Source organism: Pyrgilauda ruficollis, unplaced genomic scaffold (genome assembly GCF_017590135.1).
Source record: "Pyrgilauda ruficollis isolate IOZ18807 unplaced genomic scaffold, ASM1759013v1 scaffold5, whole genome shotgun sequence".
In the NCBI taxonomy this organism is placed as follows: domain Eukaryota; kingdom Metazoa; phylum Chordata; class Aves; order Passeriformes; family Passeridae; genus Pyrgilauda; species Pyrgilauda ruficollis.
In genome coordinates this window covers 15,510,609-15,538,500 of record NW_024526599.1, presented here as the reverse complement: position 1 = coordinate 15,538,500, position 27,892 = coordinate 15,510,609, and the positions used below count along the sequence as shown (strand labels likewise).

Genomic DNA, 27,892 nt, shown 5'->3' with positions numbered 1-27,892 from the left:
TGTGTATGCCCTAGAAGCTTTCAGCTTAGTTTCTGATGCCCAATATCTATATGTATCATGTGGCTACTTGTAGCTGAGTAAATAAATGGCTGTTTAACAGGAAGTGATCAAAACAAGTGTCTGTAGACATTAGCTGTGTATTCAGTAAATCCCAGATTTTACTCAGAGAAGGTTGTAGAGAGGTACTGAGCTTGTCGGTGGTACGTGAAGTGGAGGTGCTGTTTTGAGCAGACAGCTATGTTGCCATAGTGGTAAATCTTTGCATAATGCACCCTTTCAGAAAGGCAAGCCTACAGGTATGGGAATGTTAACTGTGTTTCCAGACATTCCCTTTATCTTAAACCTCCTTGGGTAAATCTAAGAGGTACATTATACTGAAGAAGTCTAGGGTTCAAAGGAATGCATATGCTATTGCGTACTTGGAATGTAAAGGCAGTGGTGAATTTCATGTCTGTCCTCAAAGGGTGCTTCCAAAGATACACTTAACAGGAGGTCCTTTTTAACTAGTATTGTTTCCAGTTTTAAATAGGCATGACAGTAGTAAGCCTTGGTTTGAAACTTTAAAGCTCATAGATACTGAACATTGGTTTGCAAATATTTCCTCTTACTCGCAATATCCTTGGTGGTAAAAGGATCGTTTTGGTATTCTTTCCCTTCTGCCTAAAGAACCCTAACATTAGTGGTCAGGTCTGAGTAACTAAGGAGGAAGAAGGGTTATGGATGAGAGCTTCTCCTGTATAGAAGGAGTTCAAACCAGCAATGAAACTCAGTCTTCCTTGGAGGTGCTTGCTGAGATGAATCTTCCTTCATTTAACCAATAATTGTTGGTGGCACATCTTCTGCATGAGGTGTAGGATTGTCTGTTGTCTTATTGTTGAGCTTCCCTAGGGAGTGACTTCTAGTTTATTAGCTGGAGAAAAGCCCTGTAAGTTTAAGGTAAATTATCATTTTTGTATTTGTAGAGCATGGTAGTTATTCTGTGTATTTTTGAAATGTGCTTTAAAGCTTTTATTACCCTTACATTAACCAGAGAATCACAGAATGGCTTGGGTTGGAAGGAACCTTAAAGATCATCTGGTTTCTGTCCACCCTCCAGCTATGGACAGGGATTGCTGCACTGGGTTGCTAAACAAGTTAAAATGCCTTAACAGAGTGTCTAAATAATGAAGTATTATAGTATTTAGTAATGTTTGATAAATTTAAAGCAAGAAAGCTACATGTTTATGTCTACACTTTTTCTCTTCTCCTTTCTGTAGGAGCTAGGAAGAGCACACAGGCAAAAACCTATGGTAAGTATAAAATTGGTTCAAGTGACAATGTGAAGCTGGTTAGCATTCTTTAGCTCAAACTAGCAAATCTCCCTATCTCCCATAGCTCAGAAATAACACTAGTACCCTGATGTTTTGTCCAGGAAAATATTTTCCCTTGCTGTCTTAACCATACTAATACTTTCTTAATTCTCATAGCCTCCAAAGCCAGAAGATCTAGCAGTCATCTGTTTCACCAGTGGAACAACAGGTACACCTCATTACATTATATGGGATTTATTATTCTGTATGTGCAAAATTAATTCAGAAGCCCTCCTACTTTTTTTCCCGCCCAAGATTTCCCCCTGCTGCTGCACCTTTCTGGCAAGTAGTAGCTGGGGTAGTGTTGCAGTAAAATTCCCTTGGATTTTTGTTTTTCCTGTTTATTAATACAGAGTTGCAGTGTCAGGGGTGGAGGTGTTATGTTTTTGGGCTTGGAAACAAATAATGAATTTGTATTTACATAATAATAAGGGCTCTGCATCAGATTTCAGACTATCAATTCTTCCGTGGTCTTTTTTTTGTACTTTATCAGCAAAATTGTTCCATAGGTCTAAGAACCTTGCTGTAAGACCAAAACAGACTGTCTAGGTGTCACTCACTTGACATTTGTGAAGTTCATACCCACTGTCATGGAGCATAAGGAAAGAATACAGCAGCAAGTTATATTTTTTAAAACAGGTGTGAACAGAAGTTAATCAGGATTTTGGTAGCTGCATCTTCACAGAAGAGTTGAATTTTGAATGAGAAACATATCCAAAAATATGGAGTTTTTTTTAAAGCTTTGGGCTCCTTAAAAACTTATAAGACTTCATCATAAACTGATTACGTAACTGTTGCCAACTGTTCTTGACAGTGTTTTATTTGATACACAAAGAAATGTATTAATATCAAACAATGCTGTCACATTAGTTTTGCCACTGCTACCTGACTTCAAGGATCTGAATTTCACTGTTGAATCCTGATGTCCTTCTTCCTTAGGAAACCCTAAAGGAGCTATGATCACTCATCAAAACATAGTCAGCAATGCTTCAGCTTTTATGAAAACTACAGAGGTAAACTGAAAAGATAAACATTGTGGACTTGCTTGGAGGGAAATAATCTCATGACTAAAACAAACACTGAAGTCTAACTTTGGTCTTAAGCTTTAGTAAGATCCAAGTGAAAATGTAACTTGACAGCATTCTGTGCCCTCTAGTCAGAAGTCAATGTTTACTGGTTATTCTGTCAGGGTCAAGAACCCAACAGATCTCCAATCTGTTCTGATGTAACCAAAGTGATAAAATGATCCTGATGTGAATGTAGATTACATTCTGTCATGGACTTAGTGTTTCTCATTAGTGCAAGGAGTACTGTTTCTAAATTAAGCAACTGGCCTCACAATTAGCTCATGTAAGGTACTTTTGATATTAACCTTAGGCTAAATCAGGTAAACCAACTTTCTAATCTTACATTAAAGTATATTTTTTCAAACCAATGCTATTCTAACCTCTATTGTCCCCCTACCCTCCCAGTATATGTAATGGAACTCTGTGGTTTATATCAGGATTTATTTATTTTCAGAATTCTGTGAATAAGTTGTAATAATCTGGTCCCTGTACTCAACTCTAAAAGATTGTTTCTGCTGTGTTTCTTTACTCCTGCTAGCAAGTCATTGCTGAAGTCTTTAATGAAAGAAAGACAATGCAGCTTCATTACAAGCAAAACTAAAGCAGGGGCTGTGCTCTAGAGTTTAGATGCTAGATTTTACTGTTGTGTTTAAGTTAGGCAAAACAGACTCAATGAGAATTAAACTTTTGCTAATACTTTCAGAAATCATTTGTTCCTTCTTCTGATGATGTTCTGATATCATTCCTGCCCCTGGCTCATATGTTTGAGAGAATAGTTGAGGTAAGCATCTGTTTGTTATACTAAATTACTGAGAAGCTTACTTTTCTTACAGAATGCATCCAGGTGTGAAATATGCTCTTCCTTCCTGACTCTTGTAAATGTGTGTGAAAGCTTGAAATAATGTTCAGGAAAGCAGTGTTCCATAAACAGTATGTAGTGAGCTCTAGAAAACTGGTTTTCATGCCAAAATATAAACATTAACCTTAGAGCTAGGGTTGATTAGAAACTGGTTTACTAGAACATGAGGCAATCCCTTAGTGCATGTACACTGCCTAGAAATTCTCTCCAGTATAATTAGTGCATTATTAAAAATCCAATGCCATTCTTTAGTTTGCAAACTTCAAAAAATTATTTTATAAGGAAGCATCCTGTTTGCTTATGCAAAACTAATTTTAAGTTAAACTCACCATTGCATCCAAGAAATTTCGGGAAAGAAGGGATTTTGTTTTAGGGGAATTTTCTTCCAGGAAATGGAAGTGGCTTTTAAAGCCATTTCAGTGACAAACTTTGAAGTTCTCTTAGATCACTTGTTTTACCATATATTAAAATCGGAGGCTTAATTTGGAGAATGGAAGGGCCGTGGTTGTCTTAACACCGGCAGTCTTGAAGACCTCTGGGTTCATTTTGGGTGCTATGTATGCATTATTGAATGGATGCAACTCCTCTACTGTTGTGCCTCTACAGTATGTAAGAAGTTAATGTATTAATTACTGCACTTATTGAAGTTGAATTAACACCTCTTCCTCAGGTGAGATTGCAGGTACATATGTTGAAGGTTTATAGAGGGAGCATCCATGCAAGCATGAAAAATGCATATGAAGCTAGAAATTGTTGTATAACTTCCATTAGGAATCCTAAGTTTTCAACTGAAAGTCTGTGTGTGTATATATATGCAAAAATGATTCTATTTGTGTATATGTGTGTGTGTGTACAGAGATTTGGAACAGTACACAGCTGAGGTCTACAGGTGCCTTTGGGCATTCAGCACTTCTTCCTGGTCACCTTGATATCAGTTACACCTCAGTGTCTGTTTTGTTCCCCTGTCTTGCACCAGAACATACAAACAGCTCTGCTCTTGATTACGCAGTAGAAAGAGGAGAGGAACTTTCATTTTCAAAGAGAAAATTAAGAGTGTTTGGATTGCAGTATACCTCTGCTGGTTGAGGCCTGTACAAAATAGGTGGCATAGCTACATAAGGAAACTAACCAAGACATTATTGGTAGAGAGTAGGAAAGGTTTCTTGCTGTTTGGGGTAGATATGAACACAGGCTCTGTGATCAGTCTTTACAGTCCTGTTTTAAAGTTGATGTTTCCTTGGTTTTGGCATCATATGGAAGTTAGAGGGTCAAGGAACTTGGCTTGACAAGTATGTTCCTACTTAATAAAGGCAGTTGCTGCTGAGTCCATATGGACTGATATATTTGCTTTTTTAGCAGATTGTGGCAAAATATAGATAGAGGTGGAAAGTGACACTTTAGCATGTCTCATGCAGTAAATAAGAGGATGGATAGTAGGGAATGAAGGAGCAGGTGTTAGAGGAAGCAGAAGAAATAAAAGCAGATAGGTATAAACACAAGGGAGATGAGAGATGTTAAACACTAAAAAAAAATAGAAAAGTGAAGTGAGGTGTGTAAGGTAGGTGGTGAAGCTTCTAGTCTTCTAGCTTCTAGACAGAAAATATTGAACACAACAGGATTAAGTCTGCCTACCTTTATGTAGGTCTGTAAGTGATACAGAAATAAGCTCTGGCTCTGCTAGACTCTTCTGAAGAGCATCTTGATCACCTAAGAACAAGTCCTCTGCTCACATCAGTCCTGTGAAATGAGAAGGAAAACCAGAGCACAAGGATTGGAAATTAAGTAGCAAGTAGGCAGAAATCCTCACTGGACTAGTAGATAGTATGTGTGGACTATAAATGCAGAATTTCTAGGTATAAAAAAACTTGTTTGTCAGGAGACAAATCTAATCATTTTAAATAAGCTTGCTAAGTATTTCAGATGGAGAAGTTATCCTTTTCAGTCTTTTGCTAGCTCTTGAGTCACTGGCATTACCTTATTTGACCAACTGTCCTTTTTGGATAGAGGCTTTTGTGCTAAGCTTCAAAGTGTGGTTTGTGTACACCAGATGTGTCTTGCTACTTGATCTTTCTAGTGCCATCTTAGTGTGAGAATGCTGCAAAACTAGTCCAGAAGTTGAGAGGATTTAAGGTCAATCTACACTGCATAGGACTGTCATACATAGAGGGCTGGAACACATTGTACCTCCTGCATTTTCAGAATGTTTACTTTTTTTTAACAGTGTGTGGTTCTGTGCCATGGAGCCCGGATAGGATTCTTTCAAGGGGATATCAGACTACTCATGGATGACCTAAAAACACTGCAGCCAACTGTATTTCCTGTAGTACCAAGACTGTTGAACAGAATGTTTGACAAGGTAAGTCTACAGGCATGACTGCAGGCTTTTAAGAGATTCCATGAAGCTTGTGCTGCCAGAGTAGGAGTAACTGCTGTGTCTGGGATATTAAATTGGCATGCTAACAAATGTGTGCATCTCTTAGAGAGCTGAAAGTGCAGGGAATAGTACTAGTTGCATTAAAACACTTTCAGGCAACAAATACTAGTGTTAAAAAGTCTGACCAGGGGACTTGATTCTCTCTATCTTGATTAAAGACTTAGTGTTTTGCTCTGAGCAAGTTACTTAAGTCTAGTCTACAACATGAAAATGGGGCTTGGCATCTGCATGCCACGCTTTTAGCATCTGACTCATGGAGTGGAATTTGCAAAGCAAGGTCAGGTGTTTGCCTATGTTAGCATGACACATGAAAATTTCCTACATGGCAGCAAGAGTGTGTTCTAGCTGGGAGAACTGTAAACCAGCCAGTTGGTAGTGCTGGGGAGAACGTGGCTGTAGCCTCAGTCTCCTGTGTATGCTGCTTGCCTGCTCACAGTTAACTGAGATGGGAATTTGAAAGTGGATTCATTCCTGAGCTTCATATTTTAATTGGCCTTTTGCATATGGATGGCTGACTCCTTTTAGGCTACAGGCAGGGGAGCTAAAGGATATAATAAATCCTATGACTGCTAAAGAAGTGGCAGAGCTGTCTATGCTCTTAGCCAGGAAATTTCTCTGATTGTGAGGCTAGAGAAACACCAAGTAACACAAGGTTCTGCTTGGCTCAGGAACAAATGGTGCAACTGGAATCCATCTGGAGGGGAGGAAAACCTGAGATTAGCTTTTAGTACTTAAAATGTAGCTCCTTATTCTGCTCACACATTCTCTACTGGAATTTTGGAAGCGCAATCAAAGCTTGAGGCTTTGTCCTCATGATTTCCTCTTGCTGCTTTAGTCTGGTGCCCTGAGGCTTCCACCATTTCAACCTCACCCACCCTTGCAGTAACCTAGCATGTGAAGCCAGCAGGTTGGGGAATTGGCATAGCAGGGCGGCATAATGCTGCAGTCTGCATGCTTTCAGTCATAATGCTGAGTCTTCCTCTTTCCAAATGAATGTACTAATGTTTTTTGGGGATTGCTGTTGTGCCTGCTCTCTGGCTTCCTAAGAACAACTAGAAGGAGCCTTTGAAAAGTGATCTAAAGTGCAAATTTGTATATGCAAGATAGATCTCCATTTGGTGTTTCTGAAGTGACCTGTGTCTCCTCACAACACCATGTTTTATATTATGTATTATGATAGGGTTCTTTTCAGAAAATGCTGAGGATTATGCTCAATTTGAATTTTGATGATACTAGAATAGAGAAGTAAACCATTCATTTTCATTCATACATTTTAGTGAAGAAATTATGCATTGAAACAGCATCACAGTTTGATGGCTATCAAGAATTAGATAAGTGCTGATTTCAACTCTTGAACTGAGGTCAAAATAAAAATTCACAAGTATTTCTTACTAGAATTAAGATGCCTATCAATAAAGGTTGTTTTAATTAATTTGGTTTTCATTGTTAAGAGTGTCTATGCATGCCTATGTAAGAAAAAGGGAATGGTAGTCTATGAGAATTCTAACTGTAGTTCATCTTTCTTAATAGATTTTTGGGCAGGCAGATTCCTCATTAAAGAGGTGGCTGCTGGACTTTGCTTCCAAGAGGAAAGAAGCAGAACTCAGAAGTGGTATAGTTCGAAATAACAGTTTCTGGGATAAAGTCATCTTCCGTAAAATACAGGTATGCTTGAAAGCCTCTAAGTTCTACTTTGCAATTGTTGGATTTCATATGAATAGGTAAAATCTGGTATGGCTTTTTTGCAGAGTTAAAACTACCTCGCTACTCAGAGTAAAAATCAGAGCTGTCTTTTTATTTACAACCTCATTCTTTCAGTTCCCTTAGTTGTCATAGTATCAGCTAACTGTATTAAGGAAGTCACTCTGAAACAGTCTGGTGCTTCTCTTACCACTTTGAAAGCAAACATTGTCCTTCTGAAGGAAGAATGCTAAGTATGACACAGTGCCACCTGTAGCCCCCACTGTCTTCTCCCTGTTGGTCACTACTAAGTCATGTCTGCTATTATAATCTGACACTCACTTGCTATGGCCTTAACCTTGTCTGTACAACATGCCTATGTTGCTGCTTTTTGTAGCATTCAGGATGTATGAGAAACTGATACAAGGCAGTTAACTATAAAGCCATCACTGTAAAGCCATGGCTTAAGCCCTTTTTTGCAGAGTCTGCATTGCAGTGACACCATGTGCAGAAACTGTATGAGATTCTGTATCTTCCAGCCATTAACGAGACTAGAAACACTGCAAGAAAAACACCTTACAATAGCAGATGAAACTTTTACTCTCTAATATTTGTGGGTGGCACTGTAGGTGAACAGTGGCTAAAGGGTGTCATAAAAGATGACTCTGGAAATATTTCTAAAATGCTTTTGGTGTCCACAGTATCTTGTGTCTGTTGTAGGCAAGTTTGGGAGGAAGAGTAAAGCTGATGGTCACAGGAGCAGCACCCGTGTCTGCAAGTGTACTGACCTTCCTGAGGACAGCTCTTGGCTGTCAGGTGAGTTGCCTGGCCTTAGTCCTAAACCCTGAATATTTTAACAGCTGGCTCTAGCTTTGTTAGAGCTTTTCTAGCAGTCTGATTATGTGGATAACTCTTTCTAGTATTCTTGGAGATGATACAAGTGCATGCTCTTTTCCTGAGTTTCTCTCAATCCCTTGAAATTTCTGTATTCATCCCAAAGTCTTTTAACTGAAGTAATCAGCTTACCTGTTTTGGAGGAAAGATTTTTTTCATGGGCTGCAGTAAGGAATAAATTACCTACTTTATTTAATTTTCTGGAGTTTGCCTTGCTTACAGAAGTATTTGTAACTACTATAGAAAATCTAATAATCAGTGTGGTAATATTGTAGTGTTGCTGTTTTGAAAATGAGGCTGAGGTGAATCACATTGCACATGTTGCATTTATCATCAGAGCCTCTTCAAAGTGTATGCTTTTGGAGGTAAAATTTGAATAGCAATGGCATAAAGTAGAATAAATGTGTTGAAATTAAATAAATTTCAAGGATAGAAAAAATAATGTAAAATATCAGGCTTCCATAATTTCCTGAAGTTTTTCAGTGATGTGCTGTGTAACAATGCATTTTGCTTAGAAAAGGGAAGCCTGTCTTGTGAATAGCAATCACAGAGCTGTCATGGGGCATAGGGATTCCATTTCTGGCTATCTCAGACAAACCTATTTTTAAATTATGTGAATGAAGTCACTGCTAGTAATATGGTTCTTCACTTCTTTCTTCCTCCTTCTGCTCTTTTCTGTTTTAATCTAAACAGTGTCACATGCTATGTGAAACTGAGTGAAACTTTTGAGTAAATATTGGAACTGAAGGTGGAATATTAGCACTCAAAAATGTATTGTGATAAAACTAGTATTTCAGGGTTTTTTAGAAGGTGCTGAGGGTTTTGGTACACTCAAATTCAAACAATAAGAAGAAAATAAACCAAATGTTAATTGCATTTTAATGAATAAACTTTGTGTTGAAAAGTAATGGTCTTTAGATTATATTTTGATTTCACCTTCTAGTTCTATGAAGGTTATGGACAGACTGAATGCACAGCTGGATGCTCCCTGTCATTGCCTGGTGACTGGACTGCAGGTATGATGTTCAGCTGTCTACCTGTCTGTTAAATTTTAGGATTACTGAAGTTTTTAGAGGTCCCTGATCACTTTATTTAATCTTCAGAAGACCTATCATGAAGGATAAGATTGGTTTTCAAAATAAAAAAATTTGAAGAGATCCCTTGACATTTCTACCCCTAAATAGCTATGAATGTTCAGTAATTCAAACTTCTAATAGGATTTGTTCTTGTAAGTTGAAGTAGCTTTTGGAGAAGGGAGGTCATAGTATTAACCCTTGCAGTTTCTGTCAAACACAAATCTTCTGTGTATAAAGGCAGTACTGGAAGTACAAATGGCATTTTTTGGTGTATGGAATCAAGAGTTTGCACTTCTCTCACCTGTTGCATCTCCAGCTCCCTAACTGAACTAATACTGCTGATGGAAACTATATGGGACTTCTGCTACTTAAATATGTCTGTAGAGTGAGGATCCTGATTATAAGAAAAAGCAAGCTTGAATACATGGTTCAGCTTGTAACAGTCTTAGGGATATCTGAGAATTTAATGTTTCAGTTCTGGCAAGTTTAAGCTACCAGAAATCAGTTTATCTTTCTTCAGTGTGTAAGCAGCTTATTTTTTTCAGAATCTGACTAAAAAGCGTCAGGGTATTGAAGTGTTACTTTATTTAATAGGTCATGTTGGAGCACCAATGCCATGCAATATCATCAAGCTTGTTGATGTACAAGAAATGAATTACTTGGCTGCCAAAGGAGAGGGTGAGGTAAGTAATTTCAGAAAGTCAAATGAGCCTCTTGGGAAATTTTGGAAATTTTTTTTTGTTCCTGAAATAACTGAGTTTAGTAAAAGTGCTAAACATGACCTGCTACCTAAAATCTAAGATGCCTGCATGCCATACCAGTTAATGATTCACAGAAGCAAATCAGGAAACAGTGTATGAGAGGGGAGAGAGAGCTTACATAGCAATGTTATCCCCCAGGTTAACAGATGGTTTTATGACCATACATAAGGCTGTATGACCAAGGCAACATCTTCCATCTGTGGAATAGCTGGGAAGTGTGGCCACCTCATACTGCAGCTAGCCTTCAGCAGAATGCTGGCAGAAGGCTTCCCTCCCACCCTACTGCCAAAGGCCAGAGAACAGCTGTTGCATACAGCCAGCTACCCAGCTTGTGATGTGTGAGATGAGATAATTTAAAGTGGCTGGGACTTCTGAGAAATGGAGATCAAGTGTCATGAAGGTTGCTGATTTGTGCCTGCATCTGCCTGCCTGCTGATGCCTGCCTGCATCTGAACTTTTTTATACAACTTGCACAAACTGAACACATATGCTTTACAAATTGCATTTTGAGGACTTAGCTTTATATGTGATGCTATATGCTGTCTTCTAAAATATTTTTTCAAAGTAAAGTGCATACAGATTTAACTTTGTATATACTTTGAACAGATGTTCATGTAGTAATTTATTTTCCCAAAGCCTCAAAAGCAGATTAACTGTGGTGTCTTTCATGTGCTTTCAAGAGGCTGTGGGGGCAGCTGGGGGAGCGAGAAATTAAAAGTAGCTTAAGCAAGTAACTAATTTGTGGCTATAAAAGATTTATAATATTTGTTTTGCTTGTGATTTGTATGAGACTAGAAACAAATCCTTGAGCTTTAACTCCCAGAAATAGTCAAGGATTTAGTTGGTCTTCATCGTGGGAAACTGCTTGCATGTGAAGCACAATGTCAAAATTCTTCTGTCTTGCATATGACTCCATATTTAGTCTTCATCAGCACGTTTTGCTTCACTTTTAGTATGTTCTTAGAGCTTGAGGAAGTATGTTCTTTCTCATTCTTATAATGAGAAACAGTTAAATAGTTTTTAAAAGTCTCCTAAATGTGTTTTGCTTTCACTTTATGTGAAAATTTGCTGCATTAGGAATTACTTTGGACTTGAATAAAAATGGTAGCCCCTTAATGTATCAGGTGTCATCTTAGTCTTTCAGGCCCAACTTCCTCAGTATAAACTATTCTAAATATAACAAAAAAGTATTTTAACTTGCTTCACAGAACTCAAAGCCCTTGGCTATTGAATGGGCTGTCCTTATCCATTTGCTTCAAATAAATATTCTTCCTTATTTTCTGCTTTTCATCTGGGTTGAATATTTCTATTCCCTTTCTCTGAGAGTAAGCTTGCAATGTTCTCTGCTCTGTCAGCCTTGATTTTCACTTTTGACAGTCAAGAAGAAGAAATTTGTGAATAGAATTATATATGAGCATATGCAGATGAGGTCTCAGTGCCAACTAGCAGGATGTATATATCAGCATATGCAGATGAGGTCTCAGTGCCAACTAGCAGGATGCAGTTGGCTGTCTCTACTGGGAAAAGCTGTCACCTACTGCCTTCCTGTGATCTTAGGGGTTGTGAAAAATCAGTGTTTGATTGGCCTGTCTTTGACTTGAATGGAACATGTAGAGTTCTCTTTTATTTGTATCCTTCCAGATAAGGTCTATTTTAGAACAGAAATTACTTCCTTGGCAAAATATTACTTGAGTTTGGTCCCAAGTTTGGTACTGTCTCCATAAAGTCTTGAGAACCCTCACTAATACTCTCATGATCTCCCTCTTATTGACATCTCATGTTCATTGTATTGTATTTCACCAGCATGCTGGGTAGGCACTGAAAGCTTTTCAAGAATCAAGTGCTGAACTACATTAGTAATTCCTTGTAGCCTAATTTTTGGACAACAAATCTTGGTATACAACTGTTTTTTTCTCCACTAGTTTTAGCACAATGCCTCTGCTGTTTACCAGAGCTGAAATGAACATGTTGCCAGACTGAGAGATAGTACTTCTGCATCTGGCAGAATTTTTTCACATGAATAAAACCAAATTTCTTCTGATAGGTTCCAGTTATTCACATAGTGGGTAGCAGTACTACTGCTGGACTGAAAGAGATTAGATCCTTCCAATTGCTTTTTATTCTGTTTCATACCATGGAAAACATTAGGTCTCCAAAAACCATGGGTTGAAGTTCTGGTACAAACACAAACTTCCTCTTGCCTTTTTAGTGGGCATCAAGAACCGTTGGACAAAGCATTTGTTGATAGTAGTGATTGGTAACTTTCCTTCACTGTAGCATATATTAACAAATGGCTCTTTTCAGGTGTGTATTAAAGGGGTAAATGTGTTTCGTGGCTATTTGAAAGATCCAGAAAAAACAGCGGAGGCTCTGGACAAAGATGGCTGGCTTCACACAGGAGATATTGGGAAATGGCTACCAGTAAGTTAACTTACACAGCTGGAATGATACTTTTATAGTTACTGGCAGAAATTTAATAAATAGATTAGAAAGCATTTGGTATTGAAGAGAAATAGTTAGGTAAAAGACAAGAATTTGTGTATAATCACTGTTGTAACTGAATCTGTGTGCCTGGGCCTAAAAAAGTATTGCCAGTGCTGAGGCTTTCCTCAGTTTAGATTAGATGGATACATAACCTATTTTCTTCTAACACTAGTTTGACAGTTCTCTGGCTCTAACACAGTTTCACTGTGCCAGTGTGGCATGCATAAGGTGTGTTAGAATGGTTTTTCACTTGAAGTGCCTCCTCTTGAGTGAAACTCATTTCTGCCAACAGAATGGTACATTGAAGATCATTGACCGGAAAAAACACATATTTAAACTAGCCCAGGGAGAGTACATAGCACCAGAGAAAATAGAGAATGTGTATCTGAGATGTGAAGCTGTTGCACAGGTGTTTGTCCATGGAGAGAGCTTGCAGGTAAGCATTTTTCAGTTAATTTAAAAAATTTATGCAAAAGGAGACTGCAGAAAAATCTTCCTTTCTTCTTTCCCTTCACCCCAGACTTCGGGACTGAAATTTAAAGTTTTATTGTAAACTTTTATCATTATGCATTTTGGTTCTGATTGGATTCCAGCAGTTACATAGCATGTTTCTGGATTTAGTTTCACACCAGGTAGTGGAGCAGACTAATTTGCATATTAATGACTATATATAAATTGCTAACAGTGTGCAGTGGGGAAAAACCCAAAAAACAAACCAAAACAGAAAAACCCACACACACCAAGAAAGAACCTGGCTATCTTGGGGGTTTTCAAGTATGAGGAAAAATGTGGGTCTTAATTCTTTCAGTTCAGTTCAACTGAACTGCACTTTGTGTTCAAGTAGGCATCAGAGAAAGCTGCTGACGTTACAGCAGGATCAGAAATGCTCCCCAAAGAAATGTGTAGGAACTAAATTGTTGACTTAGGAATTTTTGTCAAGCTTTTTTCTCTTTTTTTAGGCCTTCTTAGTAGGTGTTGTGGTACCTGATCCTGACACTCTGCACAACTGGGCCAAGAAAAAGGGATTTGAAGGCTCCTATCAAGAGCTATGCAGAAACAAGGTAAGGCATATCTGACTGAACAGTTAGATGTTCTGCATCAACTTTTTCAAGTTGCTGCTTATGAAAGCATGAAGCTATACAACGTATTTCTGTATCCACAGGATGTAAAAAAATATATTCTCGAGGACATGGTGAGAATTGGGAAAGAATCTGGTTTGAAGTCATTTGAACAGGTATGATGCTTATGAGAACTAAATACCTAATTCTTTAAACTTCAACACCCATACGATCTGATTCTCCAAAAACTGCTTTTAATTTGTGTCTGGAAAACTTTTCAAGTGATGGGCTTTGTTAAGATGTCTGGGCAAGTTTTTAATAGTCTTGTCTATTTCAAGAAATACAGCTTAGATAGTAACTTTTTATTTTCCAGGTGAAAGACATTGTCCTGCACACTGAAATGTTTTCTATTGAAAACGGCCTGTTGACACCAACACTGAAGGCAAAGAGACCAGAACTGCGAAAATACTTCCAGTCACAGATAGATGAACTCTATGCTAATGCCAAAATGTAACTGCAAATGGCATGAGGAAAGTGGCACGTCTGTCTACTGTTGGCCTTCGTATCTGTATTTTGACTACAGCAAAAATAGGGAAGGAAACTGTGCAATCATTAACTTGTACAAAAATGGGTACTTGCCATAGGAACACTGAAGAAATGGAACACTGCCTTACTGTCAAGTCGTGTTGCATACTGTTTTTATGGTGACCTACAATTTCCAAAAAGAGCCTTAACTATAAATGATAACTATATGTAAGTTATTTAATATTTCCTTGGTCAAAAATGGGACTCACCTTCACCAAGGAGCTAAGGTTTTATTGCCAGCATGTTTGCTGTCTGCAGTGTGTTTTGCAGTTGTCAATTCCACAAAGGATTTGGCAGCTTTGAAAATGCCTCTTAAGTATCTTGCATCCTCAGAAAAATTACTTCAGCTGTTAAAAAAAACCCACCACCCAACCAACAAAAAACCCAAAAACCCAAACCCTTACAGTTTATAGGGCTGGTATCACATCTTTTGTTAGTCCCAGTATTAACTGGGGCAAGGCATCTGAGCTGTATCTCCCCTCTACATCTGCAGCCAGTTATGGGATGTACTTCTATAGGGTAGAAGTCAACACTCCACACAAAGAAGACTGAATAGAAGTTCCTCAGAGTCTGCATATGGTGGTTCTCCACTGTGTGGATGCAGTTCATTCAGCAAGTGTACCTCTGCTATATTAACATGATTCTGGAGTGGTGCCAGCCCTGCAAATGAGCAGATCCCAACTCTGGCAAGAACACTAGAGACCTAAAAACCAAATCAGAAGGCTGGGCTATGCTAACAGTCAGGGTAAACATTGCACCTGTACCAGACACTTGTTTCCCTGTAATGAACTTGTATTTTAAATGTGTTTTATAAAAATGTGCCAGGCCCTCTGTAAGTGGAAGAGCTTCTGATATAACCTGTTTTCTGTACTTTATGTATGAGCCACTGAGTACTCTTCACTGAATAGCAAAATAGGTCAGGTAGAATGTTTTTGCCTGATGCTTTGCAGCAATTGGAATGATTTGTACATGCCAACAGAACTGTGTGTTGGCCCAGGATAGGTATTTGTTCAGGAATAAAAACCTAATTCCCAGATAAATTACAAAATAATAACTAGTTATCTTTTGTTTGAAAAATCAGCAGAAATAAGCCTTATTACAGCATAAGTCCTTTGCTATCCTAACAGAGTTGGTTTTGCATTAACATTCATTGCTGTTTTTTGAAAACATGGATATATGTAAAATACAAGCACAACAAGGTTTGCACTAAGATTTGTGTGTGATTGTAATGCACTACTCTGTAGCGTAATTTCATATGTGTATACAATTCAGGTACACAAATCCAAGTCAACAGTTAGAGCAGTAGTTTTACATTGAAATTCAAATGTTTGCTTAGTGTTGGCTATTTCTATGTTTTATAAAACCAAAACAATTTTCAAAACCAATGAAGGAAACCAAAATAAATATTTCTGCATTTCAATGCTGTGATGTGTCTGTTTATCAAAGAAAAATGCTGCTGACTAACAAGCCCAGGTGTAATATTCTAACTGACAAGCTGTACAACTCCACTGCTACAGACATGCTAAACACAGTATAAAGGCTGGTTGTTTACACTTTTGCTTTTGGAAAACACTTATGTTTAAGGTGTTGGCCAGTATTTGCAAGAAAAGGATGCTGTTGTATGTAACTTGCTTTTTCGGTATGTTACTAAACAAGCAAATCTTTACTTTTATTTTTGTCTTTTTCCTGGCAGTTGTGTTCTTACCATCACCTCAAATGACTTAAGTGAAAGGTGAAGTTTTCTGAAACTCTGCCTGGGTGGTAGTGGGTTTCCTTATTCCTGCCCTCACACCATGCATTTGGCTTAAATCAGGGGTATGGCTTGAGAAATTTCAGGGATGGAGTTACCAGACCAGGGTAGAGGAAGCACCAACACCTGCACACTATTTAAAGCTCCATGTGAATATAGATGTCAGTGCAAGATGCTAAGCAGACTTCTGCTCCTACTCACTGTAGAGTTTCTCCTCCTAAATAATTTTGTATGTTCCTTTATACATTTCTTCCATACTGAAGGAAACTTAAACCCAAATTGTCACTTATTCCATAGCATACTCAAATCTGTGTGCATGCTGCTTGGAAAAGCAGGGAAGTGTCACCACATGCCTCCTGCTGGAGATAGCTGAGATATCCAAGGTTTATGTTCTTAACAACGTTCTATTGAAGCAACCTTTCTGGAAAAGCCATCTATCACTACAGAAACAAATTGGTACTGTATTATTTGTGGCTCATGGTGCTAGGTGCTATAGCCAGCAAAATAGAAGTCTAAAGAGAGCTTACCACCTCTTAAGCCTGACGTTCTATTTCACGGTTTTAGCTGATTTTGTGGCTAAAGCCAAAGGGGTGTGTGGGTGCCAGTGTCACCACGGCCAGTGGATAAGGAGGTGTGGCAGTCTGTCCAACTGACGGGACTTGACAAATTGCTAAATCTCCTCTTAACAATTTAATTGCCAGAAATGGAATTTTAAGTTTTCAAGCTAAAGCCTACTTTTTCCCCCCTGTTTTTTACCCCCCTGTTTTTTTTTTGTTTTTTTTTTTTTTTTTTTTTTTTTTTTGTGCTGTTTAAATTGATTTCTGAACTGTTTATGACCGTAGCTTTCACTTTTGCAGAAGAGATTTCTTTCGCTTGCTTTTCCAGATGTACAGCGTCAGTTGAGGGAAAGGGAGAGGATAAAAAAACCGGAAAGTTCTTGTGATTTATTTTTTGTATTTAGTCAGAGTCATTAACAGAAAACGCAGGACAGTGGCGGTTAGAAGGATTCCTCGCAACGTCGCAGGTTCTCCAGCGGAGCGGTGTTTGCCGGCGCTGGCCCGCTTCCCTTTCCGGCCGGCGGCTCCGCCCCTTCCTTCCCGCCGGCGGCGCGCGCGTTCCAAAGGCGGCGGGAGGCTGCCCTGAGGGGCCGGGCCGGCGGGGACGGGGTTTTGCCGCTTTTGGAGTGAGCTGAGCAAAATATCTTGAAGTAACAAAGAATAGTTTGAAGTAACAAAGATTTCCCGTTCTCTCCCAAGTACCGACACAGAAAAAGCTGAGTTGTATCGGGGACAATTTTTCACTAACTTCATCCTCGGTTTTGTATTCAGCAGCGTACACTGAACAGCGAAATGTCCTCAAAGAAGAAAATAAAGAAGAAACATAGCAGCTATAAGCTAGAGGTAAGTTTCGCTAGGTAGGGCAGAAATCAAACAGCCGGAGTTTCGGCTTTGTGGGGCGTTCAGAGGCGGGCGAGCTGAAGGGCCCTGCGGGGAGGCCGTGTGGCAGCGGCTGAGGTCTCTTGGTCTGTTCGGCTGGACACTGAGGGGACACCTCATCGTGGTCCCGGCTTCCTCGCCAAGGGGATTGCGGGGGCAGGCACTGATCTCTTCTCTCTGGTGACCAGTGAGAGCTCCAAGGAGAGTGGCCTCAAAGGCTGAGGTTGGATATTAGGAGTTCTTCACCCAGAGGCTGGTTGGACACTGGACCAGGCTCCCCGGGGAAGTGGTCACAGCACCAAGGCTGGCAGGAATTCAGGGACTGTTTGGACAGTACCCTTAGGCACATGGTGTGACTCTTGGGCTCTGTGCAAGGCCTTGTGGGTCCCTTCCAGTGCAGGATATTCCGTGAGTCTGTGCTGTGTTACTGTGCAGTCCGGGCATTGTCCCCGGAGGCGGATGCTCAGGAGTTAATGCACCGCTTGCTTTGCACTGGGAGCTGCTGGCGTGGGCTTGGGGTGCTGATGTGGAGTTTTCCTTTTTCCTTTTAGGAGTAGCACAGAATGGATTATTGACTTTCAAACGGGCAAAAGTTTAAAAACAATCTCAGAAGATTGATAGAGAAAGTAGTTGATGTGTATATTTGCTACTATAATGCTGGGGCACTGCTAAGCACTGGTAAAATTAAAAAGCTCCAGAGGTCAGTCTTTTCTGGTTATAATTCAGCCTACAGATATACACTGAAATTAGAGAGGAAAGTCACTTGTGCATTTTGTGAATGGCTCACAACTGTTTCCACAACTGTTTCATAAACTAGAGTCATTCTTCCTTACCCTTCTGCTTTACAGAAGTGTCTCTATAATTCCTGATTTATAAATTCCACCTTTGTTTTAAATAAGAAGTTACTCTATAGCTTTTCAGTTTCTTAAGATGCAAGTAATTAAATTGGACAAGGGTGGAAATTTATGTATATAGAGATGAAAGAAGAAATATTTTAATGCCTGAAAAGAAAGACTACAGGTATAGAAACCAGATTAGGTGTTATAAGTTTTCTATTAGAGTGTTGTAAGATTTCTAAGCTTGTATACTTCTATGAAATAAGACAAAGCTTGCAGTAGAATACAGTATCAAATAGCAGAACATAAACATTTTATACCATCACTTCTTTTAGGGGAAAAACCCCACAGCCTGAGACAAAAACGTGCTTTAAATCCTTATGCCATAGCTTAGGAGTCAATATGGTTCTGGTTAAGTGTATTTCTAGCCAAATATTCTTGACATTTATTGTCACATTTAATCTGTGGTACATTCAAAGAGCTGGGTAAACTGGCTGTTAATTTCACACCCATCCAGGAGCACAAAGCCGACTCCAGTCCTCGCTGGAAATCGCTTCCACTTGAGGAACCGGATGTCTCAAGGATATTGAAGGTAGCAGAAACAAATCAACTTGAGGACCTTGATGATTCCTTTGGTTAGTACTATCTTGAATGTCATTTAATGTGTGATTTTCACAACCAACCGCATGGACAAAATACTTCAGGTGCTTACCTAGGAAAAGGTTTTGGTTCTTTGCAAGAGAAGGTCATGGAGAGAAGAGACAGATGGGATTTTGTGTTATTTTCTGTAATTTAGGAAGTAACAGGAATAATGCTGTAGTATGTGCAAATAAAAGTCAATGGAAAAATAGTGGCTGTTCCACCTTTATAGTCTGAACGGTAGCGTTTCACACATCATAATATTGCAGTTGTGTAAGAACTTACAGTTAAAAACCAAAGTTCAATATCTTAACTTATTCTTTATTAAATTACACAATTATGAAGTGACATTTTTTCCATTGTAAGAGTATTCGTGGTAGCAGACCTGGACGTTTGTAGGGGTGTTTTTCTGCTGCTTTCAGATGTTACTTAAAGAAATAACATAACATACAAATTTTGGTGAAGAATTAAAACCACTTCCATGCTTTATATTGGACTTGTGTAATGAGGCCTCAATACACAGGAAGAGAATCAATTCAGAAGGCATAGATGCTCCTCTGTGTGGAGTCCTCTGTTATATCTGTGTATTTTTTTTTTAAAAAACAGTGTATAATTAGAAGCTGTAGAGAAAATGTTAAGAGCTATTTCTCAACTGTAATAGTTATTACTCTGAGCAAACTATGGAAATATAAACGTGACTTAGGAACAGCATTGACAATGAGCTATAAAAAACAATTTAGCCAAAGGGTTGTTTGTAGGGCAAGGCTGCAAAATGAAAAGCTCTTTTCCTTATTTCTGTGGTATGTATTCAGAACACAAAAAGGATGCCAACTGACACTAATGTAAACTAACAAAAGTTTTGTGGCAGTGTGCTTGAAAAAGAAATTTATACTGTGGAAGGCGTGCTAAAACCTAAATTTTTCAGAGTTCTAATCTATTTTGGTAGCTACCTTCAAGAATTCTACATTTAGGAATATTCTGTAGCAGCAGTGATTGCCTTCTCATAACATCCACTAAAGCAGTTTAAAATCTATATTAAAAAAAGAAAGAAAGTAGCTGTTTGAATGTGTAGAAGGTTTACATATGCCATAGCAAAGAGAGACTTGAAATAAACTGTACCAAGTATTTTGCTTGCTCTGTGCCATATGTACATGCTGAGCTGCCTTTGGATTGGGTTAGTAAGGAAATAGCAGGTGGATGGGTACAGAAACTGTGAAACCTTTCACTATCTATTTTTCCATAATCCTCAAATAATACTTGTAAGAAGAACTTCCTTTTTTTTAGTTAGTAAACCACAGATATTCTAACTAAATGCTTAATGGCTGGCAGTGCTCTTTGCCTTAAAAGATGGGAGCAATGCTCATGCAGTTTGTTTTTTGTTCTTTATAGATCACCCTTTGCACAGCACTGCTGTGGATGCTTATGGAGAGGGACATTCACAAAACGAGGCACTCGGTCGTGTTTCAGCATCACAAAGGCAAAATACGGACAGACGGCCTGCTGGGAAGAAAAAAAAATTGTCAGCATTTAATTTCATCTTTAGATTTTTAGATTTAAAGGGAAAAGTGTTCTACTTAAATTATATGTAACAAAGAAAATTATTTTTAAAATATTTTAATTAACATTTTAGTATATTTTTCATATGTTTATTCAAATCTGGTTGAGATGTGAAATTGTCCTGCTATTTAATTCAAGCAAGAACTTTAATAGTACTCATATGAGACATAGCTGTACAAAATGTTCCCCAAAACACAAGGATTTGTGTATATGGTTGAAGATCATCCTTCCTCAGAGGGTAGTAGTGTATGTTTTTCTTTTCCCAGTAAAAAACCACGTCACTCAAAGCCCTCCAGTGGTGATGTCGAGGAATTCAACACAGCTGATGCTGGAGAGGAACCCCTTAAGGAGAATGTGGTACTGAAAAAGTTTCATGATTATTATCAGTCAATTTAATTTTAGTTTACTTCATGCCATGCCTGCATTAGAGGGTGGGGGGAGAGAAAGACCTTCCATTTATTTCTTAGTACTTAATTGTATCCAAAATAATCAGTCCTCAGAGTATTCCAGTGAGGTGGCCAAGTGAAATGCTTAAAGCTACAAATCATCACGTCAACAAGCAATTTAATAGCCAGGTGTTCCTGGATCCTGTAGCCTATTCTCTTGCTGGTTTTTTTTATATTCTTTCCTTTTTTCAATCATCTTCTTTGTATCTGCAATATATGTTCTCAAGGAATGGCATACTAGATGGAACGTTAATCCTTTGTACTTGTGTAGTATTGAAGCAAAACGGGTTTATCAGAAAAAGAATATTGATTAAATTAATTCTGAATATGTGTTAGAATTAAAAGCCATTCAGTTTTGAATGAGCGTTTTTGAACACTTACTCCACAATTAGTGTAAAATGCTTGTGGCCCGCTTAGCTGCCAGACATACAGCAGGAATCAACGGTCTGCAGGCTCAAGAAAGTAACCTATGATGAAAGAAGGTCTGCAGTTGCTGGAACAAGAGTTTTTTCTGTATTGAAATTTACTGGAATTGTACACTCAGCACAGAGTGTTAGTCTTTCATGAGTAGGCCGGATGCATGCAGCGCTCTTACACAAGTGCTGTTGTGGTGTCACAAAGTAGTCGAAGCAGAGAAAGGATTGGGACAGAAAGTGGGTGAAAAGGAAGGTGAGCAGGCACTGCTGGTCAGAGAAATGTTAATCCTGGTCAATGACTGTGCTGAACCAAGGGTCCTTAAGCTCCTTAGGATGTCTCCAGCCCTGCTGCATGGCCAGTGGCGTATGGATCGGTGGCCAGTGTGTCAGGCAGCCACTGTCCTGCAGCAGGGTGACCACTGGGCTGGGACTGGTGGAACAGGCTGAAGGAAGTGTTACTGATGCTTCAGTCAGGAAATGCTTTCTGCATTCTGCCTAATTGTCATCTCTTAGGAGTTCAGATGAGTAAATCTAGGGTTTATTCTGGAAGTTCATCTGCTTTTCATGTCACAGAAAACTCAAAATATTATTCAATTCCAGGCAAGACAGGAGCAGCCTTCAGAGGAGAGCCCATCAGATCCTTCTGGTAAAGTACACTTTTCAGAACTCCCATATAGCTTTTCTTCATTCAAGATCGAAGTTTTTCAATGGTTTTCATTTCTGGAATGTAGCAACACAGTGCTTCTAGAAATGGGAAGTTTTAGTTTGAGTTTTGGTATAGACCCCAGTTTGATTCCCATGGTTTGTATCCCTGGACTTGCCTATTCTGAACTCTCCTGAAGGGGTAAAGCCATAGGTGTGCATTATATCTCTAAGTCAGCCTGGTTTCCTTTGGAGGGAAGCCCGGAGCTATGTCTATGAAGCTGTAGGACGTGTCAGTACATCCCTTGGTCTGGGAGCCTGGAGCAGCAGCTGTGGAGCAGAACTTGGAGTGCCCTGACTGCAGTGCAGGAGCAGCTGTTGGTGTAAAGACCTTGAGACAGGGAGTCTAAGACAGTGGCATTTTTCACTGGGAAGAAACTGTCCCTTGTGTCATCTTGCTTCCTTTGAACAGGACCCCATCATGTTTCAGTACTGGATTTACATTGGGGAGTGTGTGAAGAAACATGGTTTAATTTTTGTGGAATTGGTTTATAGTGCTATTACAAAGTTTAAAGAAATGTATTTGTGTGTGGTGGGTTTTTGAAGCATATATGGTATTAATAAAAGAATAATATATATAAGAATTTATATAAATATAAAAGCTCATGATTCTTTGAGTAATGCAAGATGCAAATTCAGGCTAATATTTTTTTAACACAAAAAATCACGTCTATAGTACACTATGTAGTTTATTACTTACTTTACTGATGTGTTCCTGGGCTTGCTTGAATCAATAAAGAATAAGAATTGTTACATATCATTGATCATCCCAGTTCTAAGGTGTTCCCAGGTAAATCTATCACAGTTGCACAGGCAAAGACATGAAGTAATTAGAATATTCCTCTTCTCAAAATTCATGTTAAAATACTCATAACTTTTAGATGGTTCTTTTGATGGTGGGCACAAGAGTTTTTCTGTTGTTTTACAATGTGTACCAGAATTGTGCAATGCTTATGTTCATTCTGTTGTTCCAGTGGATAGTCCACTTTCTGTACAGGTTTGGTGTCCCAAAGAGCTGAAGAGATCTCCTAGAGATATTACAGAACTGGATGTTGTTCTGGCCGAAGTTGAGAAGATAGCAGCAAATTACAGGTAAATATTCTGCTTTTCCATGACTGGATATTCAAAGTTTTAAAAAGAAATATCTGTGCTTTTGCTAATGGGCTGCCCTTTAAGGGAATCAGTATTGTATGGTTACATTCTGATGTTAAGGATTATTAAGTAAATATGATATGAATGTTTCTTCACATGTGATCTTGTCATGGTCTCCAGGGATTTGATATTTTTCCAAACATAAACAGCACATCTCAGCTGATATTTCTCAAGGTAGAAATGAAGCTATTGCTAGTATATAAAAGATCTGCAGTTGTCTAGCTGCTTGACTTTGGGTTTTATTTGTTACTCAGATGAAGGGTTTTGGATGAGATTTCACCTTTACTAAAGCAAATATGTTTTGTCCCTCTGACTTCTCCAGACAAAGCATAGAATCAAACACTTGCAGAAAGGCTATCAGTGACTTTTCTTCTGCTTTCAAGGATCAAATCACTGATCTTGTAAGTACACCAGAGATAAAATCAGTTTTGTGGTCAAAATACCTATGGTTTTATATTGCCCTTTAGACATTCACTTTACAAGCTGTAAAAGTTTCCAATCTCTTGTCAGTATAAGTAACATGAAAACACAATTTGTTGTGTGCAGGTTAGGATTGGCTGCCTCTGTGCAGGCTTTCACAAGGATTGCCTCTAGACACAACGCTGGGGTCATGCAAATACTTTGCCAAATTGTCACCTTTTGAGAATAGGAAAACATCCAATAATCCTGAAGTGTTGGTCATATTTAAATCATTATGTAGTAAAACTGGTGAGCTGCATAATTTAAATGAGCATACAGCTATGTCAAACACTGTTTTCAAAGCTCATTGACTAGAGTTTTAAAAGGTGAATTTAATTTTTGTGCTGTCTCAGTGACTTCTTAGTAAGGCCTCTAACATATTCCAGGGAAAATCATATTTTTTTAATTAACATTTTGAACATAACTGTAAGTATAAGATGTTCAAGAACCATCTGGACACAGTCCTGTGCCATGTGCTCTAGGATGACCCTGCTTCAGCAGGGAGGTTGGACCAGAAGACCCACTGTGGTCCCTTCCAGCCTGAGCCATCCAGTGATGTATTGGCTGGAAAGATTAAGATTCTGATGAGTAAAATGAACTCAGAACTGTGCAGGAGTTGTGCCAAGTACAATGGCTAAGTACTAAAGCTATAGTTCTGAGTGGTTCATTAAAAGTAACAAGTGTTGGAATTACCAGATTTATACATCTATGTAAAGATATTGAAAAATTAAGGTAGGTAGTATTATAGGAATTGGTACCAGAAGTATTATTTGCACTAACTCCTTTTGTGCAACAGTTTTCATCTGGCATGAGGAGAGAGGAAAGAATCAATACACAGTTGGTGATGTCCCTTTGGACCAGGGTTGGTGGGTTTTTTTTTAATAAATAACCAACTTTTTATGTTATTCCAAAGTAATTCTTGCAGCCGTGTTTTTAGGAGGATAGTGATGAACTCAACCTGTCAACCTGTAATTCTTCTCTGTAGATAGCAGGAGTCCAGGAATTAAAGAATATGAAGAAAAAAAATGCTAAGGTAAATACATATATCTCACTAGATTGCAGAGCATACAGTTGTGGGCATTGAAATGTTGATGACTGGAAGAGGCAAAGTAATTTACAGAAAGGGGTACTGTACTCAGAATCAACTGCACAAACAGAGGTTAGGGAACCACCAAAGTTTTTTTGGACAAGATCTGAGTAAATGTGGTGGATTGCAAACTCCAGATACATACTGCTATATGGTGTAAAATGAATGCATATGAGGATGGGTAAGATCTATGCATGTCAATTACTCTTTTGGCTTTTTGTGTTTTTTTGTTTTGTTTTTTTTTTTTTTAATGAGTGAGGCCTCTGGAGAGCCAGTTAAATAATGAGAGCTAACCTTAAAGAAACATAAATGAATATAAAATCTAGGAGAGCAGCAAAGATAGCAACCTGTGAGGACAGAACAGGATTGCTTAATTTAAAGAAGGGAAGACTCAGGCAGCTGCATTCCCTAAATAGATGCAGAATTTTTGTTCAGAGGAAGACAGTTCCTCTCTTCATTTATAGCAAGTAGGAATTTGCTGAAAGTGCAATAGGAATGTTGACAGAAGGAGGCACTAGTGTAAGGGCAGAAAAACATTGCAGTGGTTTCATCGGGGAGAGGTGAATGCCCTGCAGAAGAGAGATTTAAGAGCAGCTTAGGCACTGTCTGGATTTCTGCCCAAATTAACATCTGCAAAATTTTCAATGGCAAAATAGCTTTAACAAATAGTCAACATAAAGCTTATCCTGGGAAGTAGCAATTAATATGCCAAAGTCTTATTGACTTGAGGTGATATAGTAAACTGCTCTGCATATAAAATGAAAATTGTGATACACAACTAGCATTCACAGCCACTCAGATTTATCCTTAGTTTGCTTCTTAGACATTTGTTTAAAATTAAATTTTTAGTTGCTAAATTTAAATTTATTATGAGTTTTGGGTGTTACTTTTTTTTTTTTTTAATTGCAGGTTATATTAAAGAAAGCTTACTTAGTTATGGCAATCATCCTGAACACACATTCACATTAATTTTAATTTTTAAACCTAAAACCTCCTAGAGTTCATAATGTTTGAAATCAAACTGTCACCAACTCCTTTTGTATGCTTGTAAATCCAATGTTTCTTAAGAAAAATTTTGGATGGAGATTAGAGTTTGACATTTTAAACAGCTTTAAATTGTTTCAAATACAGATGTAACATGTGGCAGTTTATCAGGTCTGGTATCTTCCACAATGACAACCAGCGTAAAACCTCCGAGAAATAAAAGGCAATGAAATTTGAGTTGTTTGCCTTTGAAGTTTTAGAAACTGTTTCACAGACTTTGCTCACTGTTTGTTTCAGGCAATAACCAGCATCAAAAAGAAAAGGCAGCAACTGGTGCAAGCCAGAGAAGAGCTAATTGGGTATGTTTATAACGATGTACAGTAATAGCCTGAAGAACTTAAAGAGTCTGGTATTTCGTAACTCAGAAGGGAAAGTAACTTTTTTTGTTCTCTCATTTTATTTTGATGAAGTTACCACTGTCTTGCTTTTTGTTTTTACAAAAGCTCATGATAACCTCTCTCTCACATATTTCAGTTGCCTAGGCAGCCATTCTTGCAAGTTCTCTGAGCTAACTAGTTACTGGGAGGATGTTTCACACCATATGTTCATAGGAAGATCACCAGTGATAGTATTTGAATTGCAAAGGTGCTGGCTCATAAATTACAAAGGTCATACAGAAGACTCTTTGGTTTTGAGGTGGAAGAGTGTACTTCACCTCTGCAGGTGGGCAGGGGTTGCTCTTGGTACATGGCTTATTTCCTTCTCATGCGGCCACACAATTCCCCTTCTCTAACTTGGTGTCAGTTAGATGCACAACACAGCAATTACGTGGTTGGAAGAACCATTAGACTTCCCCACATCCCTTGGGTTGCTCGTGACGAGCTTTATACTGAAGCTGCATTTAACATGCACCCTGTAAGGTAACTCTGTGGGGAACCATGGGCTTGGATCCACAAAAACAGGGTAAAAACCTTTTCTCTCTGGCCGTGAGAGGTGTTTTTCTTTGTAGTACTATGGACAAACTTTTCTCAGAGAACTATTTGAAGCCCCTGAAAGCTGTCTTCACTTTTTTGTATGTTCTGTTTTAATCCTTTGATCATTTTAGAAAGTTTTTTTTCCTGCAACGCTGTTGTATGAAAATCACTGTTGGTGCTCAGTTTTTGGAGTGCTACTTTAACGGATCAAGCACTCCAGTGTATTTAGCAGAGGTGTAGGTAGTTTGTAGATCCTGAATATGCAGAAGCAGAACACTTTGTATTTAAGAAACTACACTTCAAAAACGTAAATGCCTAAGAAAGAGTGGCTACATTGCCAGACTCAAAAGAGAGGTTTGGGTCTTTTTGGTGTATTTGGACTCATGCCCCTGTTTAAGTACTATGCTTGTTCTGCCTAAGCACTATTCCATAGTAACCTGTGTTTTGTGTTTCTGACCAACCTTTTAAGAATTCCTTCAGAGGAAACAGGGTCATAGTTATTCATGCAATAAATATGCAGATGTAAGCATCAAAGTCTGGATCTTTTTTCAGAGCTGAACTGCAACTGACACAACTACAAAGAGAATATGCTGAGTTACAGGAAAAGAAATCTTCCTTGAGGCATACAGTTGAATTAATTACTGATTTAAAGGAGCTACAGCAAGACTGTTTGGATTATAGAGAAGAAAACCCAAAAGAAAAAGTGGTAGTAAGTACATATTCTGCATGTGTTTCAGGTTTTTTAAGTGTTTTTATTTTAATTTATGACATTTGTTTATTAACATCTCTTAGGTAGCAGTGTTTTGTTAACTGTCTTTGTGGAAGCAGCTTGAGAATCACTGCTGAACTTTACTGTAGTATCTCACTTGTTTTTTTGGTCTCATATTAGAAGCTGAAGTATTTCAGAGAAAATTCTGCTGTCTTGCTCTCAGTATCCAGGCATTCAAAGGACATAGAAATGAAACAGTTGTCCTTAGTTGTAACTTTAGAGGAAAAGTGATCTTTCCAAGAGTTAAAAATGTTGTCTTTTATTTCCTTATCAACAGTATGGAACTTCCAGCCTCCCTGCTCTTCTGGTGGAGTCTCGGAGAATTCTAGGAGCAGAAAGGCACTTTGAGAGTATCAATATGAAATTGGAAGAGGCTCTGGCTGTACAAAAAGAGCAGAAATCAAAGAAAAATTAAGTGTCTTTTTAAGACTTTCAGAC

At 38.5% G+C, this 27,892-nt stretch overlaps 2 protein-coding genes across 3 annotated transcripts in view; both read left to right on the top strand.

The window, feature by feature from the left end:
- ACSL1 (acyl-CoA synthetase long chain family member 1) overlaps positions 1-15,667 on the top strand; it is a 38,253-nt gene extending 22,586 nt beyond the window's left edge. Inside the window, exons 8-21 of the mRNA XM_041479797.1 lie at positions 1,257-1,289; positions 1,467-1,518; positions 2,289-2,362; positions 3,120-3,197; positions 5,497-5,631; positions 7,240-7,374; positions 8,110-8,205; positions 9,227-9,299; positions 9,954-10,042; positions 12,425-12,541; positions 12,897-13,040; positions 13,564-13,665; positions 13,767-13,838; positions 14,036-15,667. Coding sequence (XP_041335731.1) covers positions 1,257-1,289; positions 1,467-1,518; positions 2,289-2,362; positions 3,120-3,197; positions 5,497-5,631; positions 7,240-7,374; positions 8,110-8,205; positions 9,227-9,299; positions 9,954-10,042; positions 12,425-12,541; positions 12,897-13,040; positions 13,564-13,665; positions 13,767-13,838; positions 14,036-14,176 — 1,341 coding nt within the window. The 3' untranslated portion in view covers positions 14,177-15,667. The remainder of the gene's footprint in view (positions 1-1,256; positions 1,290-1,466; positions 1,519-2,288; positions 2,363-3,119; positions 3,198-5,496; positions 5,632-7,239; positions 7,375-8,109; positions 8,206-9,226; positions 9,300-9,953; positions 10,043-12,424; positions 12,542-12,896; positions 13,041-13,563; positions 13,666-13,766; positions 13,839-14,035) is intronic.
- A 1,459-nt stretch (positions 15,668-17,126) lies between these two features.
- CENPU (centromere protein U) lies at positions 17,127-27,878 on the top strand. Of its 2 annotated transcripts, XM_041479862.1 has the most exons (12): positions 17,127-17,224; positions 17,326-17,397; positions 18,787-18,904; positions 20,298-20,427; positions 20,732-20,822; positions 21,928-21,973; positions 23,004-23,121; positions 23,504-23,582; positions 24,626-24,673; positions 26,009-26,070; positions 27,238-27,394; positions 27,732-27,878. In XM_041479862.1, exons 2-12 carry the CDS (start codon positions 17,347-17,349, stop codon positions 27,867-27,869), a joined length of 1,038 nt encoding a protein of 345 aa, XP_041335796.1. In that variant the 5' UTR covers positions 17,127-17,224; positions 17,326-17,346; the 3' UTR covers positions 27,870-27,878. The 2 variants fall into 2 exon arrangements, with proteins under 2 accessions (XP_041335796.1, XP_041335797.1); XM_041479863.1 differs by having other exon boundaries at positions 17,135-17,397.
- Positions 27,879-27,892: the final 14 nt, after the last annotated feature.

Excerpts from the sequence above, each read along its gene's own strand:
- CENPU (XM_041479862.1), top strand. The coding sequence starts at position 17,347 with ATGTCCTCAAAGAAGAAAATAAAGAAGAAACATAGCAGCTATAAGCTA. Across the intron at positions 23,122-23,503 it reads AAGATAGCAGCAAATTACAG|ACAAAGCATAGAATCAAACA; the intron begins GTAAATATTCTG and ends TGACTTCTCCAG. Across the intron at positions 26,071-27,237 it reads GCCAGAGAAGAGCTAATTGG|AGCTGAACTGCAACTGACAC; the intron begins GTATGTTTATAA and ends ATCTTTTTTCAG.